General features: G+C 41.7%; 1 protein-coding gene across 1 annotated transcript in view; it reads right to left on the minus strand.

Annotated features, from left to right (window-relative positions):
- Nucleotides 1-1,971: 1,971 nt before the first annotated feature.
- The window catches only part of mgat5 (alpha-1,6-mannosylglycoprotein 6-beta-N-acetylglucosaminyltransferase), a 74,350-nt gene continuing 55,306 nt past the window's right edge, over nucleotides 1,972-21,015 (minus strand). The window contains exons 12-17 of the mRNA XM_020592102.1: nucleotides 11,742-11,891; nucleotides 6,606-6,752; nucleotides 6,409-6,525; nucleotides 5,808-5,882; nucleotides 5,531-5,688; nucleotides 1,972-5,290 (exon numbers count right to left, since the gene is read on the minus strand). Of these exons, the coding sequence (XP_020447758.1) occupies nucleotides 5,092-5,290; nucleotides 5,531-5,688; nucleotides 5,808-5,882; nucleotides 6,409-6,525; nucleotides 6,606-6,752; nucleotides 11,742-11,891 (846 nt within the window). The 3' untranslated portion in view covers nucleotides 1,972-5,091. The remainder of the gene's footprint in view (nucleotides 5,291-5,530; nucleotides 5,689-5,807; nucleotides 5,883-6,408; nucleotides 6,526-6,605; nucleotides 6,753-11,741; nucleotides 11,892-21,015) is intronic.

Raw genomic sequence — 21,015 nt, forward strand, 5'->3', positions numbered from 1 at the left:
GGGACAAGGTCAGAGAGGCCAGATTGAGATGGTTTGGACATGTGCAGAGGAGGGATAGTGGTTATACTGGTAGAAGGATGTTGGAGATGGAGCTGCCAGGCAAGAGGTCAAGAGGAAGGCCAAAGAGGAGATATATGGATGTGCTAAAAGAGGACATGAAGTTAATTGGGGTGAGAGTAGAGGATGCCGAGGATAGAGTTAGGTGGAAACAGATGATTCGCTGTGGGGACCCTTAACAGGAACAGCCGAAAGAAGAAGAAGAGTCAAAGGTGGTGTTGTACCAGCTTACATGACAATTAGAACACCTCTGAATATCATGTAGTCCAGTACAACACCACCTTTGACTAGGGCGGTAATTGTTTAATTTATACATCTGAGAATTTCAGATCTTATGAGCTTTAAGAACGGATGTGGAAGCGTTGCATTGAATTGTCAGTGTATTCATGTGTAAGGTGGTAGAGTACTTTTTTACATACCTAATGACAACTTTAGTTATGCTTGTCTTTTGTGGAGATATCTTTAACCAGCCATGTTTGTAATTGTGTGGATGCTGAGTCAGCAGCCACACTATTGTTATTTTATATACTTTGTGATAATAAAATACAGTAGTAGTTCATATGTTTGCATTGACTCTTTGCACCGGCTGTTCAATGGGCCAGAGGGGTAAAAGGTTAGAGGGTCTAGCCAAGGGGGCGGGGGGCGGGGAAACAACCCATAAAAACCCTCACTCCAAGTGTAGTTATCAAGTAAAGGTAACTTGATAGCTACAGTTACATGCAGTGAGTACAGACAAAGTACATAAGTGCAAAATAAAAACAATTTTAAAAGACAGTGTAAACATCTGTACCTGGACAAAAGTCAGAAATTAGGGCTTTCAGTGTTGATCCTGAAGAGAACATGACTGATCTGTCAAGAACATACACATCATCCAAGCAGAGTCTGGACTGTGGAGAACAAATGAAAAGTGTCAGTGTGAAAGAAAACTTTTCATGTCCTAAACACAATCTGTACCTGCAAGGAAAATAAATGCACTTGTGTTGCTCAAGCAGCCACAGAGAACATCCCAGGAGGCTCTTGAAGACTTGTAGGACTGAGGAAATGGAACTGGAGTGGCATCGAATCTTTGAATGAATGAATGAACCCATGTTCATTACAGTTGATGAAGTGGCTCAATACTGGTTCAATGCTTCATTTGAACATCACTAGTTTGAAGTGCCGCCATATTTAAACCAATGACGGTCTGACGTCACTCGCTTAGTGACCAGTGGGCAACAAGCCCGTCCCCACGTGACTGCACCTAAGCGCAGGTGAATTGAATGACGTGTTAACGTGCTCGTTTAATGCGTGGGCATGCGAAACAGACAAAAGCAGCTGCTAAAGCTCAGATTTTCACACTTAGAACATAAACATAACTTAGAAATAAAACTCTGGACCATGTTTACACAAACATGGCTCCTACATACAAGGTGACCGCCCCCGACTTGGGACAGTCACTACACACACCTAACCCCTTCTCACCTCTCCTCCAGGGACTAATGCAATTCATTTTTACTACATTTCAGACACAAATACTATACTTTTTACTCCCCTACATTATCTGACAAATTAATTACTTTTAAGATTGAGACATCACATATAATAATCTTATAAAATATATTAAACTACTGATCCTAATGTCTTATCTTAATAACTGTTCAATGCCCAAATTGTTAAACTTATCCAGAATTGTCACTAAACAGTGAAAAAGTCCCCAAACTGAATAACTTAGTTTTTTCTTCTCTTCTCAGTAGTCGTGTGATGACCCCTCAGATTTATAACCTACCAGATCAGTTTCAGTTGACTCCATTAAGCTCAGTGTTACAGGACTCAAACTATACAAACAATTGCCCACAGTTACACACTCTGGGATTCAAGGTTAAACTGTAGTGCTTTGAAGTCAAACAAATGTCAAACCACAATCAGAGCCTTTTGTCACAGAAAAAAATGTTTATTTAAAAATAAAGTCATATCCCTCTTACTGGTCAAAGACTGTGAAAACAAAAATCAATTCATTATTCACCTTGGACCACAGTCGTCACAACTCTGGTGTTTCACACACCGGATGCTAACTGACAGCTTCAAACAACGTCGATTGAAACACAAAGATTGATATATGACTGTATTATAAGCCACTGTATGTGTGTTTTTGTTTTTCTTTTTACTACGGAGACATTCGATGCTGATGTTAACAAAGACAAATATGTGAACCTATGCTGATCAGTGATCCTATTTTCAGGAACACACTGAGTTTTCTCTTGGAACCAAACACTTGATATTTTGAGTAAACCAGACAAAGTCTTTAACTGGAATAAAACAGGTTTAACTGACCACCTGACAGCTGCTCGCTGCAGCCAAGAACCACTGCTGATGTTTAGGTCGCTTCTTAGAAATGAAACGACAACACCGGTGTCATTGCTTAAACCTTTGTGCAGTCTAAGCTTACTTATATATGTGTGACATCAACAGCTTCCTGTGAGTAATCAGTTTAATGTTTAAACAAAATAAAGCTTTGATAGTACATGTTGCATGATTACTGATTACTCCAAAACAGCAGTTCATACAGTCTGAAATCAAAACACTTGGGTCATCAGATTGCTATAAAATGTCAATTCAATGATAAGTACATGGGAAACATTAGCACTGGTATGATCCTTTCTAAGGCAGAAATCCTGACTAGCAGTGAACGGCCGATCGGTGAGGTAAATAGAAGGACTGGACTGATCACGTTTAGCATTACAGAAGGTACACATCTGTATTCAAATAAATAAGAAAATAAAATATTTGAAATTCAAAGTATTTAAAGAATCTGAACAACAAAACTGATCTGCAGGAAAAAAAAAGATGACAACTGATCAGTGGAGATAAATCTGGGTTAGTTTGCTGACAGTCAAACAGAAGCAGAAGCAAAATGAAGTGAGAAAAGGCACATCATGTTCTTTGAAACACTAACTTAGCAGCAGATCACTGACCTGCTTCAAAAAGTAAAACAAAACAAAACAAAAAAAACAACAGTCTGAGCTGACACAGTGAGGAATGATAGCTGAACAGTGCCATCTAGTCTGAATTTACACATGTGCAAACTGAAAATCAGATTGGAAATCAAAGGACAAAGTGTGCGAGGCTCCTGCTTTCACTTTTGTCTGCCACTGTTCGTCTTCAAGGGACAGTGATGAGAGGACGAAGAGAAAACCGGAAACAGCAGCTAAAATTTGAGGATAAGATTTTAAACTAGTTGTCAGGTTTCTTAATCCCCGTGGCACGGTTTTCATGTTTTTAGGAATAAAACACTTGCTCAAATTAAATTATTCTTGGTGTGATCATTTCTCTACACATTATAATTTTTTGCTCAAACATTTTTCTGTGTAAAATTTGTTTCCCTGGAACATCTGATGCATCTTTAGCCTTTTTGGTCTGAATGGAGTTCTTATTTTTCCTTCAAACTACTGCTTTAATTTTTCCAGAAGCAGATAAGGCCTTGCCTACTGGTTCATACACTTAAAGATCAGCACGCATCCTTTTTTATTTTTAATTTCTCTCCATAAATAGGAATCTATAAAAAGGAAAAAAGAAAGACACCCCTGCTATAAATAAAAAAACAAAGATTTCCAGCAAAACACAGAGATAAAGATCTGTATACAAAATAAATAAAAAAAGAAAACATCAAAACCCATATGAACCATGTACAGTGTTACTAATATCTTGTTAAACCTCTGCAAATAGTAGTGCATTTTTCCATTCACCACAAGAACTATGAATTTTATTCTCATCTTTTTTTCACAAATCTGCAGGCAAATCAGGATTCTACTGATTCTCCAAAGAGAATGATCAGATATTATGCGCTGCAGGATTGCCGCGTCGGCATATTTCTGTCGTTGAAAGGATTCAGAGCTGTTCTCCGGTGTGGATCTGTTCTCCTAGGTTTTAGCTTCCATGAAGACACAAACATTTGGGTAAGGTTCTGCTGTTTCTCTGCAGGCTGTGGAGTCTTTGGAAAAACATGTTAGCCTTGTGTTACCACGACGACGGCCTATCATCTACAACACAACGTCACAACATCCTGAAGCAAGGTGACGTCGTACACGACAGCTGTGCTACAGAGAATGAGCCTCACCTCTGGGTGTGTGTGTGTGTGTGTCGTACCGGACGGTGTCAAACAAAAACAGGGTTATGTTTCCCTACTGGCATTTTGTAGAAACACACGTGTGACACAATCTTATTTACAACTTAAAAAAACATCTGCCATTTAAAATAAGTGTGCAACTTATGACAATCGAGGGACGGACCGTGCGGTACCTGATCCACAGCTGGACTTCTTCCTGTCTTTTAAGGAGGAATGGAAACTGTTGTAACTGTTGTATGTGTCAGGAAATGATCAAGCTTTCAGAATAGAAATCTTCATATCTACAGGACAAGTCCACTCTCGTCATGTCTGTCCCGAAGAGAGGAAAGAGTTGGTTACAGTGTAAAACTGGGTTCATCTCTAGCCGCCATCTGTTAGGCTCTCCATGTGGGTGTCTGTGTGTGTGTATGTGGAGTGGATGTGGGCCTTCAGGGCAGTCCAGTGCAAACCTACCTAAAGAATCAACAGTTTCAGATTTGAGCAGGGGAGGTGGGTGGAGGGGCTGGAGTGGGGGTTGGGGGCTGTGAGAAAGGAGTCTTTAAGTCTCCTTGGTCTCTTGCTGCCCTGGAGACAACCAGGCAGCCAGTCACTGACGTGTGCTGCCAGTCTGAAGTCTAACTCGACTCCCTTTTGCTGATTCAAGTAATATTCCACCACTTCCACGACTCGTAGCGCCTCTGCTGGTGACTCGGGGGGTTGATGGATGTTCAGGGTGGCTGCTTCACTCCCAGCAGCTGAGGGAAACAATAAGTGTGATGAACAAACACAGACAAGTAAATGTCTGGTGTGTGTGTGTTCGATGATGCCCTGGAGTGTGTCTCTCTCCAACACACTCGCACACTTATGAAGCTGCTCTGATTTTAACCCCCATTTCAGCCATGACTAAACCCCCCAAAACCCAGCCCACCCCATCCCGTCAGCCTGTGTGGGCGCTATAGGCAGTCTTTACACAGCGCCACCTGGCCTTTCATGTAGTCACGACAGGGGCAGACGCGTCGCAGCGACTGATTGGCACCGGCACAGCTGAACAGCAGCAGGTCTGACTGGAAGATGCAGTGGTGGCGAGCCTCGCTGTAGGCCGGGACCACCGTGTCAGCACTGGACTCCACCGTCTGACACTCAACACCAAACCTGAGAAACACACAGATTTTACTGCCTTTATCTTTAATGGCTTGTTTTTCTTGTCCATATACGGTATAACTGACTCTGAATGAGACTGATCAGTAAAGAAACTGCCCCCCCGTAACAGCTCAAATCTGTGCTGTGCTGCCACCTGATGGCCACTTTTAACATAACACCTCAAACACTGTATCTACTCTTGTTTCTATGTATACATTCATTTGGTGTGTTTGGGGGGGGTTGTTGTCGCACCTGGCCAGGTCCTTGTCCTTGTTGAGGTGCTGAAAGAAGGAGGGCTCACAGATGAGCTGCTCCTCCTGACACACCTGCTTACAGGAGTGTCCCGGCTCAGCCAGTTTGACCTGCAGGGCGCTGAGGGGAGGCCACATCACCTGACCGTGGCAGAAGTCCTGACAACAAAAAGGCAGGAAACGCAGTCAAAACATGCTTAGACAAATTCCACATGCACACGCCTTCAGGTTCACCAAATTTCAGCATGTTTTGTGTGAATTCGCTCTGTAGGCAGTACCTGCTTCTCGATGAAGGCATTGACTCTCTGCAGCATCCCCTCACAGGTGAACTCATAGGGCAGGTAGGGCTCAATCTGATCACACAAACAAAAAGATAAGTCAAGAGAGATTCTCTGGCAATCTCACAAAGCCAGAGTGTGTGTCTAAGCAGAGCTGAATAGAGCCCGTTTCTCTGTGCATGTGTGTATGAAGGCACACAGAACTCACACTGGTCGAACATCAGCCTGCTGCCTTGGATTTACTGAGGGAAACTTCAAACAAGGCAGACCAATGGCTGAAGCCCTTGCCTCTGCACTGAGCCCGTGTCTTGTGAGTGTGAGCAGCTCGCCACGGATCACAGAGCACATGACGGTTGCCGGGTGTGTCAGATGAATAAGACATTGTTTGGATTCGCTTGGCAGAGCACAGCACAACACGAGGTCTGAGTCCGGGATTTAAATATACATGTACATGCAAGAAGACACAACAGGATCTGTCTCTCTTCACACACATGCTGTCTCTGGAGATGGTGCCTTCCAAACACTTCTGTCAATTAGCCTGAGCCCCAAAGCTGAAATGAATGACTGATTGTGTGCCAGTGTGTCTTTGCTCCATGTTTACCTTCTGGCTGAGGATGGAGCGAATCGCCCTCTCCACCTCAGCAGGGTTCTCGATATCCACTGTCCACACATGGGGCTGCCCAATGTACACCTCAGCATATGGATGTTGGGAAGTCAACTGCAGTCAGGAGAAAACCAGTCAGCATTTAACAGTCGTATGTTGGGGAAAGGACTGCAACCTTGTCCTCCTCCACTCACCTCTCTCAGAGTGGGTTTGCCCTTGAAGAAATCAGTGTTCTTGCTGCTCTTTGGCGGGCTGAACTTAGGGTTGAGGAATGCGCAGCCGTTGGCGATGGCCTCCAGAGGGGCAGGGCCCTCGTATGGGAAGGACAGACCCACGAACAACTGCAGAGGAGAGAAAATATCAAGAGCAACAGACTCCATTAAGCTTCTAATGCTGGTTTTAACCCAGTGTTAGGCAGAGGACACATACACACAGCATCTTCTTCAAATATGTTGTAGTTTCAAAGAAAAAGATCGTGTGCTTTGACCCTCAGTGACTTTCTTACAGTTTGTTGCTCGAAATGTGAAATGAATAACAAAACTAAAGGCCAGAGGCTGAGAACATGCACATAAACTGTGAAAAATGACTATTTTGCAACAATATGAAGGTACAGCTTGAACTCCAGGATGGCTGTACTAACACTGCTGGTTAATGTAAACCCAATCAAGAAACGGTCTGTGTTCATGCTTTTTTAAAAAGCTGATAGCACACGTTCAAGACTTGGAGGCAAACGAGAAGAAGGCATGTTGGAGTCAACATCCTGCAGCCACTGAAACAGCTACGGTAACTACGATGCCTGTGTTCGGACGGGGAGAGAAGCTCACTGGCTGAGCTGAGGAGCTTCTGGTGTTTGCTGATAGCAGCAGTTGGCCCTTGTTGAAACAAACCTCCTGTGTTATCAGCACAAAAAACACTTGAAGCAGCAGTATTCTCTTAATATAACACAAGGAGGGAAAACAAGCAGAATAATATGAAGACCTCCCTATTATGTTTATTCTTCCCACAGGCCACTACAGCTTTGGTAAGGAGGGAGTGCTTTGGTTATTTTGCTGATGGAAACACACTACCTCAGTGTCAGCATGGAAACAAGATTCCTAAAGCTTCACAGTAGCTCTTAAAACCATGAACCAATCCTTTAAAATGCTCATTAAACCATTTAAAACCACATTTAAAAGACAAAAAGAGAGAAATAAACACAAGATACAGATGGAAGGGAAAAGGAATCAGTGGGTTTCTAAAGCCACTGATTGTTCCAGAATACTGTGTGTACTATGTGTACTGTGTGTACTCATAAGGGCCAAATATACTTTTAGGACAATTCTTTACATATAAAGAACTTCTTTTCTCTGGATGGGAAGAGTAAATAATTGTGAGGCAGCTGCAGAATGCCACAACCTGCAGCAGCTTGTCCACATGAGGCTGAGGGAGGGGGGTAGGGGCAACCCGGGCCACAGCGGCTACTCTGTGTGGTATTAGTTGGTGTGTGTATCTGCCCATAGGAACAGAACAGAACACACACAGAGACACACTCACTGTCTAACACACTGTGCAGTGCTATACACCTGAAGAATCTGTAATAATAATATAATCATTTCTTGTTCTGCCAACAGGTGGCAGTATAGCACAGTTCCTTTTCCTCTGTTGTATGTCTGTGCATGCAAAAGCTCCTCAAGGCTTTATTTATTATAGGCTGCGAGGATGCAGGGAATGAAGAGAGGAGACCGAGCGAGCCTCAATGGCTGAGAGCAGAAGCAGTGGACCCACACATCTCTCGTGGGACTGGTAGAGGTTTATAAAGAGGAACCAACACCTGAGAGCTCCTGATTAACTTGCATTAAACCAGTTCTATATATTCATGTGAGTATCAAGTGTGAGTGATCAATGCTGTTGTTCTCCTGAGCCTGGTGTCAGTTGCAATTCTGATCTTCACCCACTGCCAGTGCACGTGAGGTAACGATGAGGAGGATGAAACAGCAGCACATGTTAAGAAAATGTCACTGAACACAACAGACAAATGTCATTAATGTGCAATACTCTGGTTAGAAGTAACATTTTCAGTGCTGGAAGAAGTATTCAGACAATCACTGAAGTAAAAATAGCAATATTTCAATTTCAAAATACTCCTTTAAGTACCTCATTCAAGATTCTATGTAAGCAAATGTATGCTTCTGCAACTAATGATTTTTCATCACCTATTCATCTGCTTTTTTTGATGAATTGTTTAGTTAATGACGAAACATTAAAAAGCAATAAAAAGAAGGCACTGAAATGTTCTCAGGCCTAGGTAAGGTCTTGTGTGGGACTGTTTTGTTTGACCAACAGTATCAAATATTAAGATATTCAATTGGCTGTTAGGTACAACAAATAAAACCATATTTGAGAAGCGCAAGCAAGTGATGACAGAAACAGTTAAGCAATGATCAAAATAGCTGCTGATTAATTTTCAGTTATTTAAGTGTTTACTTATGGAGCCCCCTCAGGGTCCTGGAAGATGCACACGAGACACTTGGCTGTGCATTCAAACTATTATCTGACAAACTGCTTCCAGAACTGTCACTGTGCCAGTGTGTCTAGGAGCAGCGTCTGCTCCCACAGAGCCCCCAGACATGAATGAGCCAAACTGAAGCCCTGTGGCAAGGCATGTTCAATCTGATCATCAGCTCAGCGGCTTCACCTGTGTGTGTGCAGCTCACAGAGAAAAACTGATATGCACCTGACATATCAGCACATGCCAGCTCTAGTTAAGGCAGGGAATTAAAAATGGCTGCTAACTGTGACACTGTCTCTCTCCACAAATGTTAGCAATCTCTCAGACTGCCTCTTTCCACTCGGAGCATACAGCTTGTCTCCATCCATCCCTCAACTCAGATACGTGCGTCTCCATCCATCCATCCCTCAACTCAGATACGTGACATCACTCCAAGACTAAGCACTGCACCTTAGTGCAACATGACACAAACATTCAAAAAAGATGCTTTAATTTTGGGGAGGAGTACTTCCTGTGTTCGGAAGCTGATTTAACTTTGAATAAGGGCTCCACTGGGATCTTCCATCAGCATGAAACTAAAAAAAGAAAAACAATTCACTGTTTTTCATATTATATTATCATCATACAACTGTCCTATCACCAGACTAATTTGCTTCTCAGATAAAGTAGTAACTCATCAGCCATCATTCCAAGGAAAGGTCTGAACAATGGGTGGTGATCCTGAGCACCAACAGCTAGAGGATCTGAACAAAGAACTCCACATCACCCACTAAAAAGATACTGATGAAGGCTCCCACACTCTCCATGAGTTCCTTAGTAGTTTTCAGAGCACCCAACAGAAACAGCACACACAAAGAGGAGCCTCTCCTCTCTGTCTCTTTGACTCGCATGCAATTTAACAGACCAACCATCCTTATTTGTAATGCAAAGGATAATGAAATAACAAAGAACATCCAGCTCCTTCTGCTTCATCACAAGATGTTTGTAGTTTTGTGACTGACTTAACATAGGAGTGGCTGAGTTCAATGGCCCTGGGACTTCATGAGGTTGTTTATAGCTCCAGCACCTGCCATGGGATGTGGTTTTTTACTATGCAATAATGTAAAAGCAAAAAGAAGAGGAAAAAACTGGTATTCTAAAATAAAACAGGTTACTTCTTTGTCCTACATCCAAATCGATGGTTAACATGTAATGTAGTAGTTGTGTTGAGGAGTGGGAAAAACAAAGAAAATGAGAAACACAAAACAGACAAACTAGAGGAAATTAAACAAGTGTGAAATATAAGAGAAACAATTCAGAAAGATGTGACTCACACACTTCAGCACTTTGATCACTGACACTATTTTCCTGATAGGCCACAGTACATCAGTTTCTTTTAAGCATTTTTATTGGGGAGAAAATCAAATATCAGAAGACATACTCGTCTTCACAGGAACGCCTCTGCACTCTGAGTATTTTTATAGCAGACTGTTAGGCGTTAACCCCCACGAGGCCAATTAGCTGAGGCAGCCTGTGTACAGGTAACAATTAATGTGTAGTTTACGTAGCATGAGAAAATCTGTGCCAACAGTGCCTCCCGTTTTCCTTGTAAGCTCTTAACGTGTTGGGTTTTGTGGGATTTAACAGGCCATTCTCCTATGAGGTTTCCATGCAGAACCACATGAAATCTCTATTTAGGGGTCAATAAAGCATTCCATCAATTGATCTTATACTGTATCTCACTTTTCTCTGTCTCAGTCATTAACATCACTTTTAACAACACTGGCTGTGGGTGATCAAATCTGGCCTCCAAGAACCGTTTCATGGCCGACACAGGGCTCGGAATCTTTTCAGCAAAAATCCTGATCCATCTTTTCTCTATGACTGTTGGCATCATGATGTGTGCCACACCTCTAGTCTGATGTCCCGTTCCTGTCACCTAACCCTGGTTCGACATGGAAGCATCTGGTTTCAGAGGCTTGAGAAATCGAGGCTCTCCTCCAGGAATATTCCTCTGAGAAGGATGAAGGCTGGACCCAAAACACAGACTCCATCTTCCAATGCCAGCACCAGGGGTGGGTTTCACCTTCACCAAACATTGTGTCTGGTGTTTGAGGATCATGTCAATTTAATTCTATTTCTAGAAGCTATCTGTTTTTTATGTTATTGATAACTAAATGTATTGTTTTTAAGGTGGCATTACACTCATCACTTCACAGCTTTCCATCAATAGGTACAGTGTGCGTTTAGCTGCTGACGTGTTCGTACGTCACTGCCTCTGGAGAGCTCGCTCCTTACGGTACAGTCCAGTGTGCGAGAATGGTCTGAGTAGTGAGAGGGACAAGTCATAACGTGGATTGAGGACAGAAACTAGAGCCACTGAGCACAAGGCTCTTGAAAAGAGGGTCTCTGTTTTCCACTCTTCTTCATCCAACAGCTAACATATCTCCAACTTGCCCTTCAAGTTGCATTTTTGCACTGAAATGTGCTTAGAAGTTACACTTGCAAGTGAGAGGTCTTTGTGTTCAGACAAAGCTGGTCAATCTTGGTTAACAAAATGAATGCCGCCTTAGGTGAATTTATAGTATCTAGCATATCTGACCAATCCTATCTGTTCATTTCATTCAAGGAAAGACTATTAAAGGAGATTTCAGAGCTGGTCTCACAACCTCAGCACGTAAAATGAATCAGGGGCTTGTGACAAAGATAGAGTGCATCCTCACTACGCTGCAGGTCAGCTGAACCACAGGTTCTTAGTTATTTAAAAATGTCAAAGGGAATCTGTGGCATTCACTGGTCACATTTTTATTTCCCTGTAGGGCCATGCTTTCATGTGAGACAAATTAGAGCCAGGCACACTCACCTTGGTTTCCCGGAGGAGGAACTGCAGGTCTCGACCGCTCAAGATGCCATGGTTCTTGACATAGCTCGGGAGGTGCACAGTGCTAGTGCCGTGCACGGTGCCGTGAACCTCCATGTAGCTGTGGATAATGTCAAGGTATTTCTTCTTGTCCTGAGACAAATAGAGAGAAAGCAAAAAAGGACCACTGAGTTTTTTCCACTGGTTATTTTTCGCTGGGAGAGTTCAGCAGACTAACAACTCCATGGAAATCAGAGAAGGCACATTTATTTTCATTAAAAAAGAAAGAAACACCACATTCACTTGCAAAATACTGACACAAACTGAAAATAATTTATCATTGCAGTTAGGTTAAGCTGGTGCAGTCCAGAAAAAGCAGAGCAGTATCATTACTCTATTGTGTAGCCCGGTGAACTTTTGTCCAAGCTACCTGACTGACCATCTGGCCACAGACCTTAAAATAGCACCGTGTGAAGAGCAACAGTGCACACAATGGCCGGCTACTGACATAAAAGTGCATGTGATCTGTGATGTCTTTGATTAGACAAAGTATAAATGGCCAATAAAAACAGCCTCCATTATACCAAGTCATGTCCAGCCTACGTTTATAGTACATTTACAGGAATGCTACTCAGCTGATTTTGAGGTCAAAAGTGCACCAAGGACAGGAAGAATCTTAAATCAAGCATTTAAACCTGAACAAATATATGCGTGAATCTGTAACAGCAGCTTTTGTTTGTATGTTGCCTCTGCATTGTTTCATGTGTTTGTCGACAACTAATTCAGTCCACGCGATTGACTCCAGGCTGTGTGTGAGCTGGGGTTAGGCAAAGGATGTGGCAAGGTGTGATATCAGACCCTTTTTTTTTTAAATAACAACTTTGGCTGATAATGTGTTTACTCCGCTCATAAATTTCTAGCAGGCCCTGTCAAGTTGCTCACAGGGGCCCTGTTAAGAGCTTCTATTTAAAGCTATGTCATGCTAATCAGTTTGGATGGAAGCATTACTTCCTTAATGAAAGGTTTTTGATGGTCCCCACACTGAGATTGTCACAGCAGGTCTTTGATTTTCAAAGGAGAGTGTAACCTAAACAGTGTCTCCTGCTGGAGCACAGTGCAAAATCTGTCAGTTTCACTTTGTCCTGTCCCCGTTGAAAACTGTGCCACATGGGACTGATGTACAGTACAGTCGAGTGCTTTTAAAGCTCAAGGAAGGCAGTTTAGATAAAAGCTGGCTATTTTCTCCATAATGACAGGATAATGCCACAGAGACACATTCACCAGTACGTGTCACCTACAGTCCCAGTCATAACCACTGCAATATTATTGATTACCATTAGTTTCAACTGTCATGGGGCAGCGAGGTCTCGTTTGTGTTAAAGGCTACCCATTTCAAACCCCCACACATGAGCCTGCATTTTAAACTGTTCTAGTTCCCTGCTCTCTCTCTCTCTGTGTGTGTGCATGTTACTGCCTCAATGCTTCCTTTGGCGGCTTAAATTTCAGGGAGCCGCTCGCCAGGATCCCTGGAGGCCTGGCTATCAGATATCTCCAGTCAGGCTGCTGTAACTACAATAGCCTAGTGTGTGTGTGTGTGTGTGTATATACTGTATGTAAGTGTGCATGTGCTGGATGATGTCCTAATTAGACAGTGAAATCACTACCCTGTAATCTTTTCACTCAGGAGAGCTGAGCTAGGATTCATGTATGTGAGGAGGGATTTATAAATGAAGGTTAATAGTTATCTGAAGAGGGGCCACACACACACACACACACACACACACGCAAAATCTATAGAAAGAAATCAGAAGAAATTGATGAAAATACAAGCACTGAGGCACCCATACTGTGACATGTGTCTAGAAATGCCATTAATCCTGATATATTTACATTTTACTGTCTAAAAATGCAAGTGATTCCAATGCAGCCTGGTAATTCCTGTCAATATATTGAATAATTTAACCTATCTGTTAAACTTGACATGAGCTGTTAGTACTCTGATATGATAAAAAGACTGACACTGGTAATGATTTGGCCACATTCAACATAGAATTAAAAAATGGAAGTTAAGGTTTTAATGATTCATGAGCTTAGCAAAGATTTAGTACTAAAATGCAGTATTATAATACAGATTATATTTACAACAAACTCTAAAGGAAGAAGTTGTTTACTTGAATAAAAGTTGCAATACAACAGTGTAAAAATACTCTGTTACAAGCAAAAATCCTGTATTGAAAATGTTACTTGAGTACAAAAGTTTTAGCATAAAATACACTTAAAATACCAAAAGTAAGAGTAGTCATTATGCTGACTGGCACAATTCACATGAATGCATATTAGTGAATTAAAATTATTGATATATTATTGTGTACATCACATTTAATCTCGTAGCTGCTAAAGGCAGAGCTAATTTTAATCTAATATGCTTATAATATGGACTACTGCTGGGTAGCTTGTGCATTTTACACCAAGGATCAATAAAGTGTTATGGTTGTACTGTATTTTATTACTAGTAATTTGTCAAATAAATGCAGTGGGTACAAGGTATGATATTTTTCTCAGAAAGGTAGTGAAGAAAATAATCAAGTTAATATCAAAATTGTACTTAAGTACAGTACTTCAGTAAATGTACTTAGTTACTTTCCACCTCTATATACATATATAGATTATATGTCTATCATATTCATAAATTCTGCGAACATGTAAGAGTGTGATGTGTGGCATGACTGACAGAGGAAGGGAAAAAACACACAAGTAAAGGCAGACATTGTAACATCTGTAAAGGCAGCAGGATGTGTGTGATGTGACCACTGCCATGAGCGTTCAAGACAGCTGCCACAAAGCTTCACGGCCAGAGGACATCACTGGCCTGACACTTTCTGAAGCGAGGCTGCATTCACACACACAAACACACACGCTGTGTTTTTATTCCTTGTGAGGACTTTACATTGATTTACATTCATTTCCTGTAGACTTATCCTGACCTTAACCATAACCACTACTTGCCTAATACCCAATTTTAGACCATGTTGCCAACCTAAAAGTCAGGCGGAGTCCCCACAATGTGAGTGTGTTAACAGGTTTCGGTCCCCTCAATGTACAGTATGTAATACAAAGGCATGGTGAAATAAAGCAGTGTGTGTTTAAAAAAGAACAACCCAGAAAAAGGCTGCAAGATATAAAAATCACATCCTTGGTAGAGCAAGACAGTACGTGTGGACAACATGTAGGAGAAGCCGTGTCAACATGCTTAGATTTATTGTGGATTTCCTTTGCTTTTTGCTTCTTGCATTAATATTCAATTTCAGTTCATAATCCTGCCTCAGCCTGCACCTTGTGAAGGACAAAGAAGCTATGACTTGGCAACACTAACTGGGGTGAGGACAGATAAAATTATTGCACATTTCCCCCTTCACGTCCTTGGAGAACCAATGTGAATTTCAGCACACAGAGAATGTTTATTCATCCGTACTGTATGGGGATGGACACGTCTCCAAGACCACACCATATGCAATCTGAAACCAGGAGGCAGATCGACTGCGGCAGCCTTGAACAAGAGCACATGCTAACTGATGCTAGCTGGAGAGGTTGAATGAAGCAGGAGAGGAGGAGGAGGAGGAGGAACAGGGAAGTTTTATGACCTTGTAAATCAGAGGGAATTTGTTAACCCTGGCTCGGAGAGGAAACAGAAGAGGCGGCAGCTGCTGCTTTCTTTAAGAAGAGGGGAGGGTTGAGGGATGAGTGTCCAGTGAAGAACGCCGACTGGCTGAGATAGACAGACTCACAGCAAGGCAGTAAAGGCAGAACAGGTTGCTGCTAGCATTACAATACTACATTTGTATTTAACTGAAACGTCTTCCAATCCTTATTGAATATCTACGTCACCTCCTGTCAGTATGTGTGTTTCAGCTGTCACTTATCTTGTACATGTATATCCACATGTACAGGATCAAAGGTAGGTTAATCAGCTGCTGAGCCGCTGAAGAAAAGAACCTCTCTCTGATCTGTGGTTTTATGTGAGTGTACACAGCTTTAATTAATAACCTTCTCCTCTCCATATGTTAATACTGACCGAGCGCACATATTGACAGTAATGGGATGGGGCACATTTCAACTGAAGCAGTCGATGCCCACTTGAGACCGATACAAATACTGTCTTCACTGTGTTTATTTATGTTCTTTCTGTAACATAGGTTTTATTGTATTTTGACAGTGTATATCACTGTAGGGTTCTTTAAGTTTAATGTTCTCAGCTGCCATTTTGTGCCCAGGCCTTGATTGAAAAGACTCTTATGAGCAAAGCCTCATTTGTGCAGCAGTTTCTGAGAGTACTGCAATAAGATCTCAAAAGGCGGTAAGAGCTTTCGCCTCATCAGAATGCAGACAGGCGCACTTGGTTTGACTTACTCAACCCTCAATCTGCCTTCAACATCAAACATAAAACACACCTCAGATCCTCTTCCCTCCTGAAATAATTTTCAACTGCCAGACTCTGCAAGCTCGTCAGTCAGGACAAAATGATTTTTCCACATAGCATTCACTGATGTCATAATGCTGAGTCAGTCAGAGATAAGGGTAGCAGCTATTAAGTATGGTGAGTTGCACAAGGGCACTTCAGCAGTGCTAATGGTTCTGAGTCCCTCTTGGTGCTCCTAGTGGTGGCTGAAGTCTGCCTGAATGGTTCAAAACCCTCTCTGACAGTGAGAACAAATATCATCATCACAACCTGACCAAATTTATACAAATGAATGGAGGCTGTTCCACTGTGAAATAATATCAATATGTTCACATCAGGACAGCCTAGGAGGCTAATAATAATCAAAAATCACTCAAATCAAAAATAAAGACAACAATCAAATGCCATCCATTAGAATATCTGCAGTGTAGTCCTTTATGTGTGGTGGGCAAAATGTGGCACACCTCCACAGACATATAACAGATGAATTTATGATGCAAACAGTTGTAAATAAACAGCTTAACAAATGCACTGTAAAACCCAATGAACATTTTGACAGATAGGTCAGAGGTCCCCAGAGTAACTTAGGTACTATGAAAGTATCCAGTGCTTGAAGTGCACTCAGGGGATGCTGTTAACTTCAACGCCCTGCCACACCCCATTAGACATTACAGTCTAACCTACTGGAGTTTAGTGGTTGGCCAGAGCATGTTTTGACTGTCAGACAACAGAGAAGGTGACAAAGAATGAAGGTGACTGCTGACAGTTTGATCCCTGCGGCGTGTATGTGGGCTGCATAATCATCCGAGTGTAACAGGCTGATGGAGGAAGCCTCGAGTTTTTTAGGCCAAATCTTGTGAAATAAATAAAAAACACATGCAGCAGATGTAAAACCCCTGCCTTTCCTGCAGTAATGGAAGCACCTGTAACATCACATGCTTCAGCGGATGCAATTAAAAGCTTTGCAACTTTTATGCACAGGCTAATGGCATCTTTAACACCATTTCCATACATTTAAACTTTTACTTGCAGTGAATAAAACAGGCACCTTTGGGATACCCATATTATTTCAAGCCTAATTATAACAAAATTGGTGAAAATGGTCCCAAGTCACTGGGTTGCACACAGAATTGGACTAATTATCTATATTTTATTACCATACTGTTATTTCATCTGGCATGTTCTTTCAGTTCACACCAGCTGATTTGTTCAGCTATTTAAACTGTAGCTGGTATAAAATAGTCTTTTCGAGTTGTATTATTAAACAGACATTTTAACACTTGTTAGGTATTTTTAGTCAGATAGAAATTGATTAGGTACTTGTATGTATTAGAAATGTTTAGTGGAGATAGGATGTCTAGTTAGACTGTTAAATGCTTAGTCATGCTTATGAGTTTCTACAGGGTACATCTGGTCAAGGATACTAGAGAGAAGAGTTGATGACTGTCAGCAGACAGGGTGTTTAATATTATTATTATGACATGTATAACTGTAGCCTTAGCCATAATATGTTCTTATGTTTAAGTCACGACATGTACTAGAGGTCGTGAGAATGTTTTTAGTTACACACCACTTAATCAACAGATACACACACACACGCACATTGATTTGCTTCATGTTTTGACTACTGCTATGGCCAGCTGCAAAGCTGGCAACAGAGACGTCTCGGTTGACGTTTCTGTGTAGTATGGGGCTAGCCCAACCGAAGGGATATCATGTATAGGCCTGGTGGGTTCAGGGTCTTTCATCTTACATCTGCCTGCGAGCAGTTTGGAGGTGCAAGATACCTGAGCGTGTAATGTTAATTTTACCTGTGATCCTTTGAATAAATCAGCACTGTTTTGAAGTTACTTGGACTGTCTCGTCTCTCAGAGTCAGTATGGTAAGAAGAACCAAAGACCAACACACTTCAGATATGTGTTACAGAGTAAAGCGATAAGGAACAGCACCTTCTGGAAATGTCTTGGGCCTCATTCAATAAAATATCTGTGTCAGAAGGAGCCGATTTAATAACTGCAACAACATTTCCCACTCCAGTGCAACTTTTTCCTCAAATGTCAAATTGAGGTTTCTAAACTAACTCTCATGTTAGTTTAATGGCACAAGGGATTGCACGATCACATCAGACAAGCAGAGTAAAACTAAAGAAGTTTTAATGTTCAACTCAACATCATGAAAGGAACATGAAACGAACTCCAAAGGTAAAAGTGTCGGACGGTTGCCCCTCCTTCATCGCATATGTCAGCTTTCTGTGTGTATCCCTGTCAGTTCAGTGTGATTTGTCTTTCTTCACCACATCCTTTGATCTGCTGCCAAGGGTCTGCAGCTCTTCTCTCTCTACCTCCTACTCATTCTCACCTTTCTCCGTGTTCCCTTCTGCCTCAATAAAGCTTTCTTAAACTGAATGCTGAAAAATAGGGACAGGTTTTTATTTCATTAAATTTACACCAGTTAGAAAGGAGGTGTAGATGAAGATGCAGGCAGGTTAGCAATATGAAAAAGATGTAATGAATATTTAATACTTTGACTCGCTGCATTCTTAGCATCCACCAGGCATAAGTAGACAGTGAAACACTGGTCGGTTGGTACAGTGTGTGTGTGTGTGTGTGTGTGTGTGTGTGTGTGTGTGTGTGTGAGTAGACAGTCAGGCACTCTCAGCTCCTATGCTTTGCCTTTCTACTCTTTCAACTGGGTTGCTATGGAAACAGCTCTCTCAGAGGTGGTCAGGTCATTTTATTTCAGGTCTCACCATCAGCAAAGTAATTATTCTCCCTGCTGAGTCTTTAATCCCCTGGATCTCTGTCTGTTTCATTCACAGTCCTGCTCGTTCAACACGTCACGAGTGACCAGCTGCTTCGGTCCTCCAGAGGTTACATGGAGACCCAGGCAAAAGGGAGACTAATATAAGTTCACTACAAATTATCACAGTTTTAATCACAGGTCTGACTGATCTTGCCAATGGGCAGAGCCAAGGGGGTGGCCAGGGGCCATCCCCAGGATCTGATTGGCCACTCCTGCCAGAGTCAAAATGTGATGCTTGTCAGTATTAATGAATGAAAGACAACGACAAACTGTTGCCTTAAATATAACTAACATTTTCTGATGCTTTATAATTGATAATGGTCAAATTTGTTTTATTTTATACAGTTTATATACAGTTGCATTCATTCCTCTGACTGTGTTGTTGTACTTGACCTGAATCACCTCAGTGGGGGGGTGGGGGGTACCACTGTGCAGAAGTGATGCCCTCACTAAATAAGGAGCACAGCCAAAGCTAACAAAAGAAAGTACTACGTGTGAGGCATTTATACACAAAACAAACAACTTGATTCTTAATAATGTATGGTCCAATATTTCATACAGCTAAGGGTTTAATTTATCTTTTACACATGCCCCAGCCTAGCCAACCCATCCAAAATCTTCGAGACCTGCCCTTGCTCTTGCCACACAGACAGATGCAGACAAAATAAACATAACTCAGGACCTGGTTCTCACTTAAAAATATTATTTTCTGACACAAAAAACATATGTAGGAATATGGCTTTAAGTCTGGTATTTGTAGACACATAACCTGAATATAGGTATTCCATTGTGAGTTTTACCTTAAGTGAGAAATCTTTTTTTACAGAAGATCCCACTTTCTATTTTAAATAATGAATATATCATTGTAAAAGGAAACTTATCAAGTTTAAAGGAAGACACTGAGGAATATATGATTTTAAAGGTAGAGGGCAGGAAATGGAGTACATCGGTGAGCTCCTTATCAGTCGGCACCAAACCGGCCCTTTAATTAAAAGCAGGAGGCAATGAGCACGCCGGGGAGTCTGATTAGCAGCTAATGCCCCTTGCTGTGAGCTGATGGGTTCCCCTGTCTTTCCTTTTACAGCTGGACTGAATGGCACACTACTGTCGGCACTCTTACTCATTACTAGCAGCCACAAACCACAACAGCACAACAGAAACCTATGAATTATAAAAATACCTAGGGATTTGGAGTGTGGCTTCAACCTGTGTGAAATTCAACCTGTACAAGTTAAGGGATACGTTTAGACTATTTAAGTATGAACCATGGTTTTTGCTCATATTTTACAAGCAAAGCTTCCTGGTGCAGGCTCAGTGCTCACTGGTTGGATAATTAAACCACAGTGGCTGGAAACAACTCAACTAAACTAACTAAAAGTAGTGAACAGTTAAAAAAGTATAGCTAAAAGTCATGACCATAGAGAACATAAATGCATAAGCTGTCCTGTACAAATAATGCATGACATATCATCACCAGTCCGTCAGCTGTACTCTGTGTGGTGGTGTAAATTATGACCTGGTGTTTAAATGCCATTTTAATTAGCATCGTCTTGTCACTGTTTGTTCGGCGTACTAGGCTTTTCTCTGCCTTGGTTTATTTGTTTCTTGTATTTACCAGGCTGAGGGTTAGCTTCAACATGTCAGTCACACCCCCGTCACCCTATTCAGTGCCATATTGTTTCTGAGAAAACAAATGAGCTGCTGCCTAGGTGTGTTCCTGTTTGCATGTGTTAAGTATTTTTAGTCAGATAGAAATTGGATAGATACTTTATGTATTAGAAATGTTTAGTGGAGATAGGATGTCTAGTTAGACTGTTAAATGCTTAGTCATGCTTATGAGTTTCTACAGGGTACATCTGGTCAAGGATAACTAGAGAGAAGAGTTGATGACTGTCAGCAGACAGGGTGTTTAATATTATTATTACGACGTGTATAACTGTAGCCTTAGCCATAATATGTTCTTATGTTTAAGTCACGACATGTACTAGAGGTCGTGAGAATGTTTTTAGCTACACACCA

The sequence above is a fragment of the Monopterus albus genome, unplaced genomic scaffold (genome assembly GCF_001952655.1).
Source record: "Monopterus albus unplaced genomic scaffold, M_albus_1.0 scaffold16.1, whole genome shotgun sequence".
Taxonomy (NCBI): domain Eukaryota; kingdom Metazoa; phylum Chordata; class Actinopteri; order Synbranchiformes; family Synbranchidae; genus Monopterus; species Monopterus albus.